Here is a 20,123-nt window from a genome sequence, read left to right as displayed (position 1 = left end):
GCTGTATTTTGCAAACTGCTGAAAATACATCTACTGCCCCAGACGAATAGAGTGTATGTTACAATTTTTGCAGGACTTAGAGTGCTAAACTCTAATTCTATGTTAATTTCTTTATTTCTTTACACTTACTGTGTTGACGTGAAGTTGCATAGTGCTCTGGTACATAGGCAGGAAAACAGAGAGTGCAGCTGAAACGAGCAGCAACATCCCCACGCTTACTGTAATGTCACATGAATCTCTTCTGTAAATTTTAACGTCGTTGCGACTTGGAATGTTTGCGCAAATCAGTTTCTTAGTTGTCAGTGCTTATTTTATGTCTTTCTAGGAAATAATCCTGAAACGAGCAGCTGACATTGCTGAAGCGCTATACAGTGTGCCACGCAACCACAACCAGATCCCCACTCTAGCCAACACTCCTGCTCACACTGGCATGATGGGAGTGAACTCCTTCAGCAGCCAGCTCGCTGTTAATGTTTCCGAAACATCACAAGCGAACGACCAAGGTATGTGGGATTTCAAGAGTTAATCCTTCACGTTGTTGACTGCTTTTGGCCAGTGCCTATTAATACGAGCTGATGTCACCGCTGTGTTCTACCTCTTTTTCTCCCCGTAGTCGTATGTCTGATCGTGTAATGAAATGCCGCCTTTAACTTTCTCCTAATATTTAATTCTTCCTGTTCTTTCGTTTACTGTTATCATAAAGCATCTCCAGTGGAAAAAAAAAATTGGCAAAGTGTAGAAAGCTCTTTATTATTCACAGTAAATATACAACATGTATGTTTTTTATAAAATAATTACGTCAAGGTATCTCCACCTGGTTTTGGAATATTTACACAGATAAATCTAATTTGATGTCTGTGATTTTAAAATACTTTGTTTATAGGCATGTGTGACATGTTACTAATAAAAGTAATAGTTGATTTAATTTACCTGTTGTAATTGAAAATGCATGTAGCGTATTGCATTTAAAATTAATTTTGATACTAATGAAAGGAGGGAAACAGGATTATTAGATATGTTCAAACCCATATTTTTTGCTTGCAACGTAATTATTAAATTGATTGCTCAGATAGGAACAAATTGTTGTTTAAAATCCTGATTCTGCTATGTTTCCTCTTCTAAAAAGATTGTCTTTTAATGCTTTTCCAAGCTAATAAGCCTTATGAAATTCTGTACTTGATCTTGAATTAGTTTTCACTGATGGCTACACCTTACGAAAGTACGAGCTTGTTGTTAGTGTAAAACTATCAGTCATAAAATGAAGAGCCCAAAACAGCCTTTTAAAGTAAATCACCGCAACAAAAAAGTTTTTCTTGTCAGCTATGGCATTCGAAGGTCTGGAGAGGCTGAAAGTTCATTCAGTGTGTTGGTACAAAGCGGGACTCGAGCCTGTTGATAATTGCTCCTAAAGACAAACGTGAAGGCACCTGACACAGCTGGATCGAAGAGAGCTTTTGTTGGCTGTCTGTGCCAAGAGGAGAGACAACATAGAGTGCTCGCAGATGATTTAAGTAGGGTTGGCGTGATAAGGTTATCTCAAACTGCAAGAGTTGATAGGGCAGTAAGAGACAACTTAGAGCAAAGCTGTGCAATCAATTAAAACTGTGTAATATATGCTGCATGAGGAAACCCCCCAGCCCTAAGTCTATATTATAAAATAACATTATTTTTTTGGGGTGGGGGGGTTTCTAACACAGTAGGTTACAGTCGCAACACAAGCAGTGTTTCCCCGCGAGGATATGTTCCCAGCAGTACTCCTCAGCAGTCCAATTACAACACAGTCAGCAATAGCATGAATGGATATGGCAATGCCGGCATGCCCAATCTAGGTGTACCAGGTTCCCCTGGATTTCTTAATGGCTCCTCAGCTAACTCTCCTTATGGCAGTAAGTGTCTATTTTTGGTAACACATCATCATATAGATTCATATTTACTACAAAATCAAATACTTGCATTGTTTTGATTTCCTATATTGTGAGCTACTGGATAAAAGGAGGGGTGACTCTGGAGGCTGGACGTAAAAATGAATATAATAAATTGATCTGTTTGTGCCATAATACAATCTCAGATAGAAAAAAAATTGGACTGCGCAATTTGTAACAAAAGTCCAACACAAAAGAGTTTGCCTGTTATCCAGAGAGTGGCCAAGCCAAGGCATTTCATTTTTTTTTTTTATATATATTTTTTTATATATATATATATATTAAGAGGCAAGGCCCTATCACTCTCTTTTCCGTGTTTGCCGTGAAAACCTCAATCTGAGTCCTGATTATTTTTGCTTTATTGCAGTAGTGCCGTCAAGCCCTACCATGGCAGCCTCTTCGGTCACCCTCCCTTCAAACTGTAGCAGTACACACGGCATTTTCTCATTCTCACCTGCCAATGTCATCTCTGCAGTGAAACAAAAGAGCGCCTTTGCTCCTGTTGTCAGGCCCCAAGCCTCTCCTCCACCATCTTGCACCAGTGCAAATGGAAATGGACTTCAAGGTGAGCTGGATCTCTCTCAATTTTCTGTGTATTGCTTTTTTGGTGCATACACTCAAGCCCTGGTCGTTTATTTTGGAGAAAGGTACCTCGCTATATTTTTAGGTCTCCGGTGCTCTCATAGTGATGCAAAAGCAGGAGAAGAAACAGGGTGGCACGAATGGTATGCTAAGATTTTAAGCAAATCTTAGTTCATTTTTAATACTTGCATTAGAGAAAACACTAGTTGTTCTTCTGGCAATTTCCCTTAGGAATTCGTGCCTTAAATTTTAAAGTAAGACTGTATCCCTGAATGCTTCTTGGAGGGTTCATGTACTCCTTGCGTTTATATGTTTTCTGAACGCATTTCTATGGCTGTTTAAAACCATGATGTGGTGCGATTTCCTCATTTTACATAGGATGCAATAGTTATTTTAAAATATCTCAAATCAGTGTAAATCAGTTAAGCTCTTACTCAGGGAACTAACCTTCCCTTGGAGTAGCTAGCCGCTTGTGCAGTGAGTTTGTGTGCTCTGTTGGTCCCAGCTCACTCTCTTACCGTGGTGTTTAAGTGGTTACTTCCCTAAATGAGCAACTAAATATTTTAATTGAGGCAGGCAATTTTAAGCTTCTGCGTTTTTTTAATCTCTGTGATTTCGTGGGGGTAGTGTAATGGATGATTTATAAATCAGTTGCAGAATTTCCCTGGTCACCTGCTGGGACTGGGGCAGGAGGAATTATGATACAGTGTATGTTTGGTGGTAGAATAAAAATATGAACAAAAAAGTCTTCCTTTTTATGGCATATTTTAACATTTAAAAGATAATATTGTCAGATGCGTTAGGATCGTTGGAAAGTTTTGTTTGCCTCTGTTTTGCAAATCATAAGCCTCGTTGCACAGTGCAGTAAGTCGAAGCACTTCAGATCCCATGGAGATCAGAAAGGGCTGCAGACGCTCTTACCCCGGAGGTCGTCACTCCTCTTGACTTTCTTAGTTAAGATGTAGGTAGCGCAGTATTATCTATTCTTTGCATTACCATGATATCCATAACATGATGAGCACTCACAGGCAAACAGATGAAGACAGATATTTTGATTTGCCGGACTAATTCTGGACACCTGCATTTTGTGCTCTCCAGCTTAAGGCACTTTGGAGAGACATAATCCCTCAGACCTGTCTGTCCACCCCAAATCCAGGCCGTTTGAGACCAGGATCTCAAAATGGATGTCCCTGTAGCTTGTTATTAATTTCTTGGCCCAAAGAAGCATCTGAGAGCTTATTATGCACTCGGGTCAGTGAAGGGCTGAGGATCCAGCTAGACAAATCTTATTGTAGGATGGATGTTAAAGAAAAGGATAATTAGATTAACAATTTCTGTCATTGCCTATGTCTTTAGTGGAAGCTTTACTATGTTACTGTGAGTAGAAAACTATACCAGGTATAAGCAATATTCTTAGAAAAGATTATCCATTCATAAAATAATCCAGTGTCCTACTTTTCCTCTTTTTACAAAAAGACACTAGTATAAAAAGTAGATCCTGAAATAAAATAAAATAAAATAAATAAATAAATAAAAAGGTAACACACAGCTTAGATCTGAGGCAGCTATTCTGAAGCAAGTGTTTTTATATATATTCTCATTACCTTGTTGATACTGATTTACTCTGAAAAATAAAACTATTTATGACCTAAATTAAAATGATCTAAACTTCTGTAATTTCAGCATGTAAACAAAGGGCTTCCCATCAGATATTCAAGGTTTCAGGTGCTTAAAAGGTCTAGATTACTGCGAAGTGGGGTTTTCAGAAGAACTGGGCAGGCTAAATGCCTGCACCGAGCACCCAATCTCCCCTGGCACCTCCCCAAGCCCCCAGTAACCATACGTCTTCATCCTCAGGTACAAAATGCTTTTCGTATAAACGCCCAGTAGACAACTTCGAATCGACCAATACTGACTTTGTTAAATAGGTCATGAAATCAGCTCTTAGGCTGAGGCCCAACCCTGCCCTGGACCGAGCTTTTTCCATGCCCAGACAGCCCAGTGAAGGCCTAACGGTCCCTTCAACCCCTGATTTTAGGATGCTGCAACCCAAGGAGCAGACCTGGTGTCATCCCTGGCCAAGTCCAGCATCCCATGGGTGTTGCTAAAGCTCTAGGTTAGGTGCCCCCGAGACCTGTGCTGCTGCCTCACCGGGCTGTTCCTACCCCGCTGAGCACTAAAACTTCAAACACAAAAGGTGTCCAGATGTAGGGATGTGTTTGGGGTTTGGTTCAGCAGCCAAACTGAAAATGAATAGAAGTGTTGGGGAAAAAAAAAAAAAAAAAAAAGTCATGTTTTCCTCACCCGGCTGAAGCAGCTAAACTGAATCATTTTGTGTTGAGCAAAATGACCCAGAGAAGTAGCAAGAACAATTTTCTGGGCTGGTAATTAGAGCACTGAGTTCCGGGGTTGTGACAAAAAATTGAGTCATTTATGCAAAGCAGCACGGCACCAGGAAGCAATGCTCTGTATCGTGAGAGTTAGGGTACTCTAGCGAAAGGTAAAATATGTGGGTTCAGGTCCCCTTGGGCTGAGGAGAAAATCAAATTGCATCTGATATATCCTTGGTGCATTCCTTTATCATCACAGCAGAGAGGCACCATCATTTTTCCAACCAAAGCTGTTGGGTTAATTCAGACTGAACTCACGAAAGGCTTCAGGTTGACAACACTTCACCCAGCTGTCCTCACAGATCTCAACCGGTGCCTCGAATTGAACTGCAGCCAGAACTGAGTGGCAAGACAGGGATGAATTTGTCATACGCTTCCTTCATGAGACATCATGAAGCAAAGCCAGCAAGGCAGGAGATAGATACTTACTTACACTGCATTTTACCTGTACAGTTATTTAGGGGGCTTCTGCTTCCTTCTTCCTATTTTCTTAGTCATTTGTTGACATTGAGCCCTTTGTAAAGTTTAATTAGTTGCTTTCTGAAAACTGTGCAAGCAGCTCGAGAGTTTTCTGATCAGCACATTTTCTACTGTAAATTAAAATCTGGAATTCAAGAGCTGCAGTCTAACACAGCTAAAATTTTTCGGTGATCTTCAAGTACAGAGCCTCATTATACAGCAGGATGTGAAGGAGCTGAGTGACAGCTGAGGAGTCTGCACTGTTAGGAATGGTCACGTACTTTTAGTCAAGCCAAGACAGAAGTGGGAGCTCACGGTCACTGTTGTTGTACCGACGGTAAATCCTGCAGTTTATGAACCTGGATAAGAAGGGATGACGTGCTCTTTTAATCACAGGGCAGGATATCCTCTCTCTTGTTGCTTGTTATGTTACCTTTCCCCACGTAAGCTCTGTTCTGAAATAAAAGCCAGTTGGATAGTTTTCAGGGAAGCTGGTTGAGCCGGCTATGGCAAGGCATCGCACACCGACACGACGGGGCCAGGCAGCCCAGTTTTTCCCAGTTTCCTAGCCCAGTTTGTTAGCACTGTGCAGGGGCAGAGTCAGATGAAAGCACGGCAAAACCCGACACGTAACAGCCCTGCAGGCACGGGCAGTCCTTTTTACAAGGATTTGGGGGTTAATTGCATCCATCCGTGTTGGGTAAACCACTGTAGGATTTGTTCGCATGTGGAAAAATGCTGTTCATGGTACATCTAAGATGGTGAGAAAGCAGGAGCAGAACTACGAAGCTCCATCTGGACCTCAGATGGGCTGTTCTGTCCCTCTAACATAGTATAAAGCAGAGGTGGAGCTGCTCTAACTTCTGGCTTGTGGTAACATCACATCGGGGCCACCTGAGCCCACCACACTGGAAGCAAGATCTTGCTGCTAGTAAGCATGACCCCCCAAAAGCCACTCTGTGTTTTGGGACTTACTGCCCAAGAGTGAACATGGAGGGGTCTATAGCCATCATGGGATTCACTTTTTTTTTAAAGAGATCCAAGACGGAGGTTAAGAAAAGAAAAAGAATAAAAAAGAAGACAATCTGGGGAAATCTTGGAAAGGTCAGCCAGAGCGAACGTGTAGTCTTCGTCCTTGCTGCACTCGTACACCATCCCTGCCCGCTGCGCATCCGTCCTCGGCCAACCGATACCCTAATTAGGGTCAAAACTCGGAAGCTGCAGCTCACAGAGGAGATGCCCCTCTCTCTGTTGTCCTGGGGGTACGACTCATTCCTGTGAGTGAGTCTACAGAAAAGGGCCTTTGGGCCTTATCCAAAAAGCCACAATCTTGTTAACTCTGTATGACTTCCATTGCACAGTCTATGATCAGAAAGTTAAGTACTTACACTTTTTTTTTTTAAGAGCAGGATGCTAGTGTATGGGTTCCTTATGGCAGAGGGCTTTTTCCTGTTTAAAACAATGGACATTTAAGGTATAAAATAAATTTTTTAGCGAGCAAGTGCTGGCTCGCTGCGAAGTTGGAAGTACAATATGTGTTCAAAATTTGGCCTTCAACTGTAATTTACTTTTTATAGATTGTGAAAGATATTGCTCTCTGTTAAGCTTTACGACTGTAATGCAGAGCAAAAGGTTCTCTATATTCTTTTAAAATTGCATCCTGCTTAATTTTCTGGTCTTCCCCTGGATGAAACTATTAAAATTGTTATTAAAAAACTAGCCACCCGATTTTTCTTTAAGAAGGCATTTGGTATCAATTTGCACAGCAGGAAACATAGTGCAGAAATTCACAATTGTCAAATGTTGCTACTAAAATAAATAGCAAAGTAAATGTCTGGAGCACCAATTTTGCACCCCCTCCCATTGTGTCACAGATAGAATTCAACAAAAATGGCTAAATAGCTTAAATTAAAGAATTCAGACTTTTTTCCCCAGAAAAGTCTGCAGCAGACAACCTAAATTTTCACACAGCAGAAGCCAAACATGAGATTACAATAAATGTGTGATTAAGATGTGCAGGGTATCAGTGCCAAATAATAATGTGCCATTTATTAAGGAATTCATGCACACAACCTCTGGAAGAAAAAAATCTGGACATTTTTTTTCTGCTATGTTGTTCTTTGAAGAAGCAAATGTCCAGATCAGTCCTGGACTTTTGCACTTTGCTTAGCGTGCTGGCAGAGCATGTCTCGTGCTGGCTCCGAGCCGTAGCCTTTACGTCTTACCATCACCTTGACATAGAGTGCGATGACAGATGCCTGCTGAACCTGAACCAGAAAAGATAGGAAGACCCTATATTTTGGGTTGACTTGTGGTGATCTTGATGTCCAGGGCAGCTGATGGTTGTATTGCAGCGTAACAGTACCTCAAAATGAGCTCCCGCGTCCCCCAGTTCAGGGGCATCCCATGTAACCAAACCTCTCTGGGGCTAGGTCGGCTGCTCGATGTAGTGTGGAGTGTGGGAGATTTAGTGGAAATACGATAAGGAAAGTAAATGTTTTGGCTAGGAAAGGTCTCTGCCAATATACGTGCTATTCTCCAGTTATGTTTTGTAACTTTGGTCGCCGTTTAGGTTTAAAACATGCAGTATTACGAACTATGCAAAATTACAACTTCCGCTTCGGTTTTGACATATTGGGAAAAAAAAGTAGCAGAGTTGGAAAACTTGAACCTGTTTCAAGGGCATCACTTGAGATGTGTTTTAGAGAGATGCATTCCCAGACGAGTCCTTCCCATCCGCTCGCACAGCTGCCTACGGCGCCGGCGGGACCAGAGCTGCTCGGGGCTCTGGTCGCAGCCGTTGGAGCAATTCTGGTCGTGCCGACCACGCTGCTGGCTGCTGCAGGAGGTTGTGTTACGTACGAAATGTGTACGTACCCAGCTCTTCCAAACCGTCAAGCTGTAACAGCGAATCTGAAATAAATTAATATTGTTGAAATTAATGAACTGAGAAATTGAAGTTCACATCACTACACGAACAAATTTATTAATATCTGTTGTACATAAATTAATGAGAAATATCATTATGGCAAAAATTAAACAACACTAAAATTAAAGACTGTCTAAATTGTTTCTACCAAAGAGTTAACCAGGAAAAAAGTGGTAGTTGTTGGCACCTCAGTCTTTATCTGTTAAAAAAAAAAGGAGATGGCTGCTCAGGGGCATTAATCTCATGACGTGTTATGGTGCTTGGTCTCCAGAGTTGAGCGCAAGCGTAGGTGGACTTGGCTTTGGTCTTAGAGAGCCCTTGGCTTGCTCAGCCCGGCTGTTACCCTAAAGCACAACGGTGGAAATGGAAGTTTTCTGCCCAGGTGCCAGGTCTGGGCGTGAAGCGGTGGTTGGCAGGCTTCCCGCTGCGGGGACGTTCCCGAGGGATGCCCGACACGACCAGAAGTGACCGTGTCGTTCCCTGGCTGTCAGGAGCCTGACCCCTGCCTCACTCTTAGCCCCGCGCTGGGAGAGACGCTGCGCCCGCAGGAGTCGGGATGCTCCTTGCGCAAAAAAAACCCCAAAAACCCGCTCGGAGCCTCCTTTCGCGCCGTGAAGCCCTTGCGGAGCGTTTTGCCGGGAAAAGCGCGTGTCGGCGGTCCCTCGGTCGGAGGATGCCGTGGCGCGGCGTGGAGGACCCCGGGCCGGTGCTGAGCATCGCGGAGGCTTTGAACCAGATGTGCCTTACACGAGCGTGCTAATAACGGCTGATTTTTTCTTCTCTTTTTCTTTTAGCTATGTCTGGGCTTGTAGTCCCGCCAATGTAAAGTCACTTTTGTTTACCTACCGTAGCACCAAGCTTCAGAGGATGGGCTTAGGGGACAAGTTTAGTATATTAAGACATGCTGATGGAAACAGTATCTTCACACAGAATCAGCAACAAATCGAAATGCTACAAAAAAAAAAAAAAAAAGACTTTGTTTAAAGATTTTATTTAAACTATTAAGAATCTACATGCAAACAACCTACTTCTTCATGAACAATTCCATTTTATTGACTGAATTTTTCTCATATTTTCACATTTCTCAGTCCTGAAGAATAAGGAAAAAGCGACGCCTATTTTGTATAAAGTTTCTGATTACGTCTTGGCTATGTCTAGTACTTGCTATGTGTTGGGAGAAACTTTGTGGATGCACCATTTTGATTATCATGAAACACTGATGAAAAATGCCTCCGAACATTTTTCTGTACTCATAACTAGATTCACAATGGTTGTGTATCTCTATAATGTGAAATATTTTTTTGTGGTGGAAAAAAGGGGGCCAAGGAGGTTATGAGCCATCAAACTGGAAAAAAAAAAAGGATGAATATATGATTAGAAAAACAAAAACCGGGGCGCGGGGGTGGGCGCGGGTGGGTTTATCATTGCTTAACTTCATCTTAATGAAATGGAACTTTGTAACTTATTGTAGTTAGAAATTGTAACTTTGATATTGAATTCTCTTGCCTTCAACAAGCACACTGACAGAGAAAAAAATTGCTACTGTCTGTTGGTAAAAAAAAATATACTTCCACTGCTAGAGCTTCCTGTTAAGCAAGTGTGATCTGCAACATTTTTTCAACTTTTGCTAGCACTGTATACTATTGCATTCTTAGGCTACTGTGAAGTCTATGTTTCTTGTACCAGAAAATTGTCCTTTTGACTTCTAGATCCTTCTTCCCTAATGTGTTTTGTATGTGGTTATAAAATTGTAGACTTTTGTGATTTTGCCAAAGTTGTAGCTAAATATTTATACACTTGTCTTGAATTTTTTTCAGATCCACTTAAATATTTAGAAAAGCAAATTTTATTCCTTATGAAGCCTATAAGGAATAAAATAGTCTTATTCATTGCAACACTTTCTTTCACATAAACACTTGCAGTCACTAAGGGAATTTATTTTGTAACATATCAACTATAAATATTGTATTTATCTTTGAAATTTTGTATATTGCTTTTCATCTTTTTTTTTTTTTCTTGTATGTATTGGTTTTTGTCATGGCCTGGTATTGTGATGCTGAGAATAGCATTAAGCCAAGAACCGTTGCCTTCATGTTTTTCTTTTAAATAAATTAGTGTCCGTACATTTCATTTGTACTTCATAAAGTTGCTATTATTTAGACTTTCCATCCTTTTTTTTTTTTATTTTTGAGGAAAAGTCAAATTCATTGTTTATTTTTATATTATTTTTAAGTTATCAGAACAAATAATTTTGAAAAAAAAGTTGTTTGTTGTATAGTCAAATCAAAATTGTGCCACATGGCTGTAATGAATACTAGTAGAATATGTGCATGTGATACAGCCACAGAAAAGATGAATCTATTTTGTGGTTGCATTTTTTTTCTTCTTTTTTTTTTTTTTTTTTTAATTTTTTATTTTTTTTTAAAAGATTGTAAAAAGTCATTTTTAGCTGCCACCCATGACTTTGCCACATAGCTGAACTGTGTTTACTGGAAAAATTCAGAGGCCTAAAGTTTAAAATAAATTCACTTCTGATGTTTTAATTAAAACGTTTGCCACATTAACTTCTCTGATGCCTTAAAAGTGAACTTCTTTGAAGAACTTTTGTGCTGTTTTATCACAGGCTTACACCACAATTGTTAATCACTACTTCATTTGGATAATTTCTGGTGTAAAAAAAAAAAAAAAAAGCACAAACCTGGTGTACAATTATATCACTCCTTTATGTGTCTATTTTCTGCTGCACTCTGCATTCTCCTGAACCCTGCACTGTTTAAAAAAGATAAAGGTTTCACGTGAAATCGGGATCATACATAATTTTTAAATGTTTGGGGTTTGTTTATTTAGGTTTATTGGTTTTTTTATGGAACTTTTTGTAATACACCCGTAGGTGACTGTACTTTTTAAACTGGAATGACCTCCGTTGTATATTGTGGCTGTTAGTGCCAAATCCATAGAGAGAAACGTGGAGATTTTTTTTTTTTTTACTTTGCACTAAATAGTTTGCCAACACAGCACTGCAAAACATGTTGCAAACTGCAGCAGAATTAAAGTTTTAACCAAAAAGGAGGGATCATTATTTTTTTTTTTTCTTCCTGGGCAAAAATGCACATTTTAGTAAAGCGTTTATTAAAGGGTTTAAAAGAACGATACAGCGTATCACAGCTGATAAATGCCGTGCGCATTTCCTTTGTGATAAGGAATAAGGCTTAGCTAAGTGGAAAAGCCTGAGAAGTCACTTTGGAACTGAATTGCCTCCGTTATATTTTGTCTAAGTAAGGTTTTGCTCTAAAGAAGAGGTCACGTGTACATGTTAAGAAAGTTTGCAAGTTTCTTCATAAATGCAATCTGTTTGTGTTTTAGATTACTTAGTCAATGCACTCATTGCTTCATTGTCTCCAGAAGGAAAGCTTCACTAAATGGTAGATTTTACTGTTAAAGACCCTACAATAAGATTGTTTTATCTGTACATTTTTTCATATATTTAACTGTATAAAAAAATGTTCATTTTACACAATATTTAATTAAAGTATTTCTTGTCTGTGAATTTCATTTTTAGTAATTTTATCTGGTTTGATTATTAAAAAAGTGACTAAACACAAAACAAAAAAATGCCACACCGGGGGTTTCATTTCTAAATACCAGAACTCGAAGTTATGTCGTGGTTAAGAAAAAGCACAATCCTTGACGTGCCCCAGGATAGCCAGCCCAGGCAGCCCCTGAGGATGATGAGGAAGGAGACCTCTGCTCTGCAGTGCGGCAATGACTTGTTGCTCAGCCTTGGTGAAGTATTTAAACAAAACTGTGCTTCAGACACCCTTTTTGTAAAGTGAAGGTAACAGTAGAGTAATTTTTTTACTTTTTTTTTTTCTATTTTAATATCATATTGTAAAAGTCTGTAAACAGGAAAAGTTATTTTAAACATAGCACAACCCAAATTTTCCATGCAGCGGTTTGACACCGACGGTTGACGTACTCGTCTTTTAAATGCTGACAAGGAGGCAAATGCTTTGGCTAATTATACTACCGAACACAAATATTTCATGCTCTGGACTGTTACGATGCTAAGCCTGAAGCAGAGGTCTGAGTTCCCTTCCCCAGGTGCCGAGCGTGTGCCCGCATTGTCGTGTGTGACCGCGGCCACCAGAAAAAGGGCGTTTGTACAGGAATACGGGTCTGGCTGCGTGCACAGCCGGCAGAGCAACCCACGTGCCCGTCCCGGTAAAGCACGGGAGCTCGTTACGTGAGTTTTCTCCTGTCGTTAACCAGAGGGCTGCTGACAACTTCAAGAGGGCACTGAGAAACTCCGAGCTGCAAAGTAAATGTATGTGCTTGTGTATGTGTATATACTGCCAAATGACATGCCATATGCCGGAGTCTCTCCTTCGTCGCCCCGTGTTTCCGCAGTTAAATGGAGTGTGATGAGAAGGTGCAGCTTACTGTAGCTACAATTTACAAAGAAGGAAAACTGGGATATTTAACTCTGTTGCCTTTCTTCTCCAGTATTTCCATAGTTTTTATGTTTGATGAAAACAGATGTTAGAAATATAGAGCACTTTGGATTATGCTTATTATTATGATGCATTGACAACGGTTCCACTTTGAGTATGTATCTGTGTATCGTGTTTAAACGGTGGCATAATCAGATGCATCCCACTAAAAAATAAGATGGTTTATAGGGATGAAAGTCTGCATGATGCCTACTGGCACTTTTCCTTTTAGGTTTATTTCAAAGGTTTGAATAATGAGCATCTAAATGGTTTGTCTAACTTTCAATGCAAAGAAAATACAAAAGAAGAAAACCCATCCATTTTGTGCTAGGAATGACAAGTCCTAGAGCAAGCCACCACCTACGACACATCCCTGTCTGTAGCTTGGTAATAGCCCTGGCGAGAAAATATGTTGTGTCAGCCTATAGTGAGTTTAGACATAGGAAGATGATAAAAATTCCTTAATCAAAATGAAGGAATAGAGTCTCTAAAAGTATATACCAATTATTGCAGAGCAGCTTTTTAAAGTCTTTCAAGCTTTTAAAGATTATTCAAAGCACTTGAAATAGGCTTCAATCTAATGCCTCATTTCATTGCATTAAACAGCCTAGTTAATAAAGAATCAATATATTCAAAGGGCAAGGTTATCTTTTGTCTATAAGGGGTGGTGTCATTCTGAACCTTTTATAGTTCAAATGCTGAAAAAGACCTCATGAAATCCATACTCATCAAGTGGGTCAACTAGAGCAATAAAGAGGCCTCTGAAAGAATGGCTGCACTCCTTTAAAACAACTATAAGTCTTATCTCCCCACATAGTGCTCGCCAGGCTCCGCCAGAAAATGTCAATTTCTCATCAAGACAAGAGGCCCAACGATAATTTTTTTCTGGAGAATACACACAATTAGGAGAATGCAGAAAGGCCCCATCAGTGATTTGTAGCTTATTATGTCACCAGCAAGCTGCGATCCACCGCTAAGCAGATAATAAGGGCTGTTGATAACTAAAGTGTCAATACGCCAAAGAACGATTTTTGAATGTGAGCCCTTGTGCTTTTTTTCCCCTCCTCGTGCAGATCGCGGGGCCGATAACGGTGCATCTGCCAACCGACACCGCCTGTTGGACCTCACAATTAATGCCGTGAATAAATAGCACAAAAGAGTTTAGATTCTTTATACTCTTTGAGACAATTCCCTGCTTTACCCTTCAAGGAGTTCTTTTATGTTCGAATAAGGTTGCTTTTAATGAAATTTAAACTCATCAGAGGAAATCAAAACCCTCAAATCAGATTACAAATTGATTTTTTTTGGTCACTTGTCATTATACAATGTACTGCCCTAAGTTTTACAGGAAAAGGAAGAGAAAGCACCCACTCTGGAGTCAGAGTATGCAAACAATCTCTACAAAAGTATACAAAGGAGGTACATTCCTAAAGTCCACAAGTAATAAAAAGTTTTTAAAAGTTGGTGTGTATCATTTAAAAAGTGATCATTATCTTTACTCAGATGCTTCATAAAATACTAAAGTTCTACATAAAATGAGCTATACTAGAACTTTAAATTGTATTAAATAATTAAACCCAAGCTATCTCTTTTTCTCATATATAATGCTAAATTTCATTGTTACATACAAGAAATCAAATATTATTTCTCAGCACTCAGGTCAAAATTGACTGATGGAGGATTTGAGACCTCCTGGTCTGGTACCCCATTTCAGCTGGTGACATTGGTAGTGCAGTTTGGCCGGTTGAAATACGATGCTAGCAATAGAGGCTATATAGTCGTGATTTTTTTGATTTCTTACACATTCAAATAAAACAGCAGTTGTACCGTAATGGTTTTGTTTCCTCTTTATTGACTTTGTACTAGTACTGAAAGGGCATCGTGAAAAAAAGGGTGCAGTTAACTGGTCGCAAAATGGCACATTTTTGGTGCCCACAAAGTTTTTAGAGGATTTCAGTTGTTATGTGACTCCTTTTCTGCATTTACCTTGACGTAAATTAAACTCTTTAAGAAATGACTTTGTAACAAAAGGCAGCAACTAGAACAGACGAAGTTGGGGGTGGCGAGGGTGCAGGGAAATGATCTGAAAGCTACTCTGGTCCAACAAGACAAAAAAATCAGGTTGCGTACTGTGTCAAATCTGAGAAAGCAAAATCCAGCTAAAATAAAGGAAACTGAGGCTGGAATTGGTCTGGGTAATAGAGCCAACAAACTGGAAAGTTGCCCTGTATCCGCGATGAAACATAGGATGGAGACACCAAGGGGAAGACGGAGAGAAGAAAGGAGGAAAAACCTGAACCCCCCCCCCCAACCCTGTACAATGAAACCCAATAAAGTTGTATTTAACGACAGCTTTCCTTGCGCTGTGGAGTTCTGTTGCGGGAGCAAGCGCTCAGAGGCGGCTTTGCCGCTGCGGCGGCTGGGTGCCAGCGGGCAGCGCGATGCTGCAGCCGAGGCGCGGGGTGCTGCAGCTGGGGGCTGGGTTTGGGCTCTGGCCACCACGGCTCAGACCCACGGGTCACCCCTCGCCAGGTGAAGGACGGCACCAGGACGTGGAGTCACCTCCCAAGCCGGCGTCAGTGCCACCGCAGAGATTTGCAAGGGGGGGGGGGTCCCTGGGTACCGGTTCTGCTGCAGTCACCACCTTCCTCCGTACTACAGCTCTAGTCCCAAGATTAAAAAATAAAAAAAAAAAAAATAAAAGAAAGAAAGAAAAAGAAGCAATTGCTGTGGATTTTGCTTCACAGACACAAAAGTGCTTTCGAACTGTAATGAGTAGAAATAATAATAATAATAAACAAACAACCCGTAATAACCACCTAACAAGGCTATTTGTGCAGACCAAGTGTAGCCAGATGAAAAAAGGAAAATAAAAGCTAAAGAAGGTAGGAGCTGTGCCACGGTGCTTCTTCACCTTTCTGGTTTATCAGTGTGTCTCATCTTAGAGCAAGTCACGAATCCAACAAACATTGTAGTATCCAAAATATCCCTAAGAGGACTTCCAAGATTTCTCCCCGACTACACCCTCACTTACTTCATCCCTTAAGACACAGCCCGGACAAATTAGCAGAGGCCAAGCGGTGTGTAGGGACCAGCCAGAGGCTCTGATGGACCACGGGGCGAAGCCAGGTCCACGGGTGAGGACCACCGCCCACAGTCTCCGTACACATCACCCGAGCCGTGTCACTCAGCAGGGTAAAGCCAGAAAGGGTGGGCATGGGAGTGGTAGGGGCTCAAAGCAAAGTGACTTCATAGGTTTAGACACTTATTTAAGCAGATAAATTCTCTGTGTGAGGAAAACACTGACCATAAATTAATTGGGAAGACAAGTTTCCAAAACGTACCCAGCACATAGCATGGCCTAAAATGGAACCGGCAGTTGGGTACATCTTGGGATGAATGTTAGAACAAGACTGTAGGGGCAGGGTGGGTCACAGGTAGAGCAGCTTTGAATGGGCTCAGGGTTTCTTTTCTTCCTGGAAATCTGTGAAACAGAAATTGTAGGCACTTTGTGAAATAAAGAATTCTTGGCTACCACCTTTCTTTCCAAGTTTTAAGGAAGCTGACGCGGTATCAACTCCAAAACAAAACCCAGAAGGTCTGTACAGCCGATGTCCTGCTCCTGCTGAGGAGGTTGAGGAACTTGGTAGTGGAAGAGCTGTAGTAAAACCTGTGTCCTCCCATGCCGAAGATCTTGAAGACAAGCAACTAGATACAAAACCCATGGGTTAATGCCCTGAGGGGAATAGGAAAGGAAAGAAATCTGCAGAAAAGGGTAAAACAGAGTTACCAGGAGAACTGGGTGTTAAGGTGCAGACACAAAATTTGTTCTACATCAGAAAAGCGGATGGCGTGGAGGAAGCGTGGTGGGGTTGCGTTGAGTCCTGTCTGCAAGGAGGCCACAGCCCCACAGCAGCTCCTTCTCCCACAGCATCACTGTTTGTCTCGACACTACCCCGTAATACAACTCATCACTACTCAGCCACATTATGGTAGTATCAGTGATAAGTGCTTGCAGAAGCAATAGAATAAGTCTTTTTTATTGAATGAAGAGGGAGGAAAATAGAAGGAACGTACTATTTAACTTTTTAAGTTAAATTGACTAACAAAATCTCCATAAAACACTCTAATAAGAGAAGGATGTCAGATAAAAATGGGTTGGGTTTTCTTGCAAGGGCAGAGGTCTTCAACCATTGATCAGCGTCTGTGTTTCTCATTCAGTTCTGCTTTATTTTCGGCCCACAGTGCCATGTCTGCATGACTTGGGGACCAGGTACTTGTTTTGGTGCTTTTGCACATTGCATCCCAAATCAGGCTGAGCTGCCGAACGGCTCCGTTGCCACCTGGATGCCATTTCGCGGGATGGTTCCTGTTGGTTTACGTTTCCATTGAATGAGAAGTCAAGGCCGTTACAGCAGGTCAGCAAATCGAGCAGTGACGCCTACAAGCAAGAGCTACTATTCTCTTCTGCAAGAGAAAGGAGACAGATCCCAGGTAGGATGGAGAGGGTGCCTGGCAGAGACATGCTTTACCCTCTTTCCGTGCTGTATTTTTTTCTGCCAACCCCTATGCTGTGGTTTGCGGTGGGTGTCATGCGTAGTCAGTATGGATGGGAGACCCTTGAGAAGCTGCTGTGCAGGAGTCTTTCAGAAAGTCCTATTATTTATCAAAACATAAAAAGAAATGAACCTTGTTTTATATGGGAAAAGTACTCATAGGCCTTTTAGTTTTCAGCTCTAAACCAGTATTTACTGGCTCAAGCGTGCTGAAATAATGGTGAAGACTCACTGTTTTACAGAGGTCTAAGCCAAGCCCTCCTTGCCCACTTCAGCCCCTGCTCCAGGGCTGCACGTCCCCGGCCGGGGATTTGCTCAGACCCTTCAGCAGCTCAGCCCTGAGGAGGGACCTGTCCTCAGCACAGGGAAAATACAGACTGAGAGCAGCATTTTTAAGAGACAAATGTTGTCCTGAAAAACCCTCTTTACGGTATTACACATAAAGATGTCCAAAATGCTCTGCTTTCAATAGTTGCAAAATCCCATGACCAAGAAACTGGAATGGCTCAAAAAGTAATAAATATATATATAGTAGAGCAATTAGCTACACATTTATATTACTGATGCAAATGCAGAAATCTGCAATAGACCATTTTAAACTTTTTTTTTTTTTTAATTAGCCTGGCAAGCAGTTAACAGGAGCAAATCATCTGCTCATGCTCTCCAGGTGCTGCCCCAAATATTCTAGAAATAACTCGTGGGAGTGTTATCAGGAGGACAGCTTTTTCTCCCAAGCGGTGTGATGGGGAGGCTGGTGCCCTTCGAACAGCCTCATCTGCCACGAGTCGATACAGAAGGTGATGGGCTTTCAGGCCAGTTTGCCGGAGCTGGTGAAGCAAGAACAAGGACTCAGCAGTTTTGTGCTATAGGGATACCACATTTTGAGTCAAAGATAGGAAAATAAAGATTTTTTTCATTTCTGTGCTGAAATTTTCTGTTCTTAATGGAAGTTGACATAAATAATTCTGGTTTGTGTGAACTGCCTGTACTTTGCACTCCTATACTAAGTTCAAATACAAGCAACAGCAGAAAGAGCAGGTTTGGATGCTAAAATAAACATTTCAGCAGGCACAACTGGATGTCCTCCAGGTCAAATTTACATTGTTTTCCATCAATGCTTTCAATTTTCTCTTTACCTTAATAAAAAAAAAATACTTTGTCCTACATTCTTCTGACATCACGATTGAAAGAGAAAGCCTTTTCATTGTCAGACCCTAATGGCTATTCTGCCCCATGTTTTTAATGTGAAGATTAAATATTTATGAATTGTAAGTCTATAATACCCCCTAACCAGGAAAGCTCTGCTGCTGGTGAGGCAGGCTAAAGCCATGGTGGTGGGCTGAGACAGGGGGATGGTGGTGGGGACCAACACCTGCAGGTACAGACCACTGCACAGGTGGGTGTCTTGTGCCCCTCTGACTTCATACCAGATGAATAAAATTGATAAAATACACTAACTGCAAAAATAAGGTAGTTCTGAGATACTCTTGCACTGATTAACGACCCCACCGCAGCGCTGGTGACTGCCACCAAAGGGACATTACAGGCGGGCACGGCTCGGCCGAGGGGCACGGACCCACCACGGGCATTTCACCCATCAGTCTGGGTCAGCACGGGAAGGAGACCAAGGCCACTGATAACTGAGAGAAACAGTTCAGGTTAAATGCGGAACAGTCTTGGGTAGAAGACACTTTCTGAGAGCGTTTCGAACTGGTTCAGGTGACTGAGGGGGCAGAAGCCACCAGCTCAGCACCTGGAGCCAGAGTCCGCTGCAGTGATAAACGTGGTGATGGTGATTTCAGCAACGGCAGAGAGTTGGGTTTGGTCTTTTTTTTTATTTCAGTGTATTCAGCTGGTTCAGGTCAATGACTAATTCACTCAAAACTGAAAACATGACTGGGAGTTGGAAGAGCAGAAAATGTGTTTTCCTCTCCCTATCTATGAATAAAAAATAGATTTGAAAGGATAAGATCTGCTGGTTTTAGTATCTTGAAGGACATGATGAACAGAAACAATCTATTCCATTTTTTGACTATAAATAATAATATCACCTCTGCATATTAACTTTATTAAGGTAATTTATTAACTTCAGGTGCAGAACATGTGCAGAGAAACATGCTCCTTTCTTCTGCATCGAGCACTAGTTTGGTAGGTCTATTTAGCTGATGAAATTAACGTTGTTCTCACCAGAGTGTTACTGAACTCCTATTTCTATCCAAAAAGAACTTGACAACTCATATGATAAAGAAGAAATGCAACATTCAGCATTTTCATGCGTACAAAGATATAAAACACATAATCACATTATGAAATATAATTGCATACATGAATGTAAATAGATTAAATAATACTGTGTAGCTCCCTGATTAACCAAAGGAAGTGCATATTCAGTAAAACCCCTAGATTTGAACAATAAAAGTTAAGATTTGTTAATAAGGAGAATAATGTCTCCTTAGGAGAATGAGCAGACATTCTGGGGAAAAAAAAAAACCCCAAGAAAAAAGAAAAGATAGATCAGATAGCACATTTTCCCTCATTTTTAGTGAAAATCATATTTGAAAGCCATTCCGAATGGGTTTTAGATTGAATTTTCTTTAAATTTTGAGGGAAACAGAGTTGTAGTTTTCTCAAAAAAAAATTTTTTTGTCCTCCTGGTAAACTTTTGGGTTCTCTTTTTTTTTCCTTTTTCTTTTGTCCTTCCTTTTTTTTCCCTTGCCTTCCCCCTCAAGTGGGGTTTCGGGCTGGGAGCCCGGGACAGGGGTGGTGAGCAGCCGGATGCTAGGGGAGCAATGGGA

At 41.1% G+C, this 20,123-nt stretch overlaps 1 protein-coding gene across 19 annotated transcripts in view; it reads left to right on the top strand.

Moving 5' to 3' along the window:
- Positions 1–17,112, top strand: part of EBF3 (EBF transcription factor 3) — a 135,435-nt gene extending 118,323 nt beyond the window's left edge. For 4 of the 19 annotated variants that reach the window (XM_069797229.1, XM_069797233.1, XM_069797232.1 and 1 more), the window contains 4 exons: positions 326–503; positions 1,698–1,886; positions 2,290–2,487; positions 17,018–17,112. In XM_069797229.1, coding sequence (XP_069653330.1) covers positions 326–503; positions 1,698–1,886; positions 2,290–2,487; positions 17,018–17,091 — 639 coding nt within the window. In that variant the 3' untranslated portion in view covers positions 17,092–17,112. Of the gene's footprint in view, positions 1–325; positions 504–1,697; positions 1,887–2,289; positions 2,488–9,076; positions 15,071–17,017 lie in introns of those variants that run through there. The other 15 variants (XM_069797244.1, XM_069797243.1, XM_069797242.1 and 12 more) reach the window with 6 other exon arrangements.
- The last annotated feature ends 3,011 nt before the right edge of the window (positions 17,113–20,123 follow it).

This window comes from Haliaeetus albicilla, chromosome 11, assembly GCF_947461875.1.
Source record: "Haliaeetus albicilla chromosome 11, bHalAlb1.1, whole genome shotgun sequence".
Lineage (NCBI taxonomy): Eukaryota > Metazoa > Chordata > Aves > Accipitriformes > Accipitridae > Haliaeetus > Haliaeetus albicilla.
This window is presented reverse-complemented; position numbering and strand designations above follow the sequence as displayed.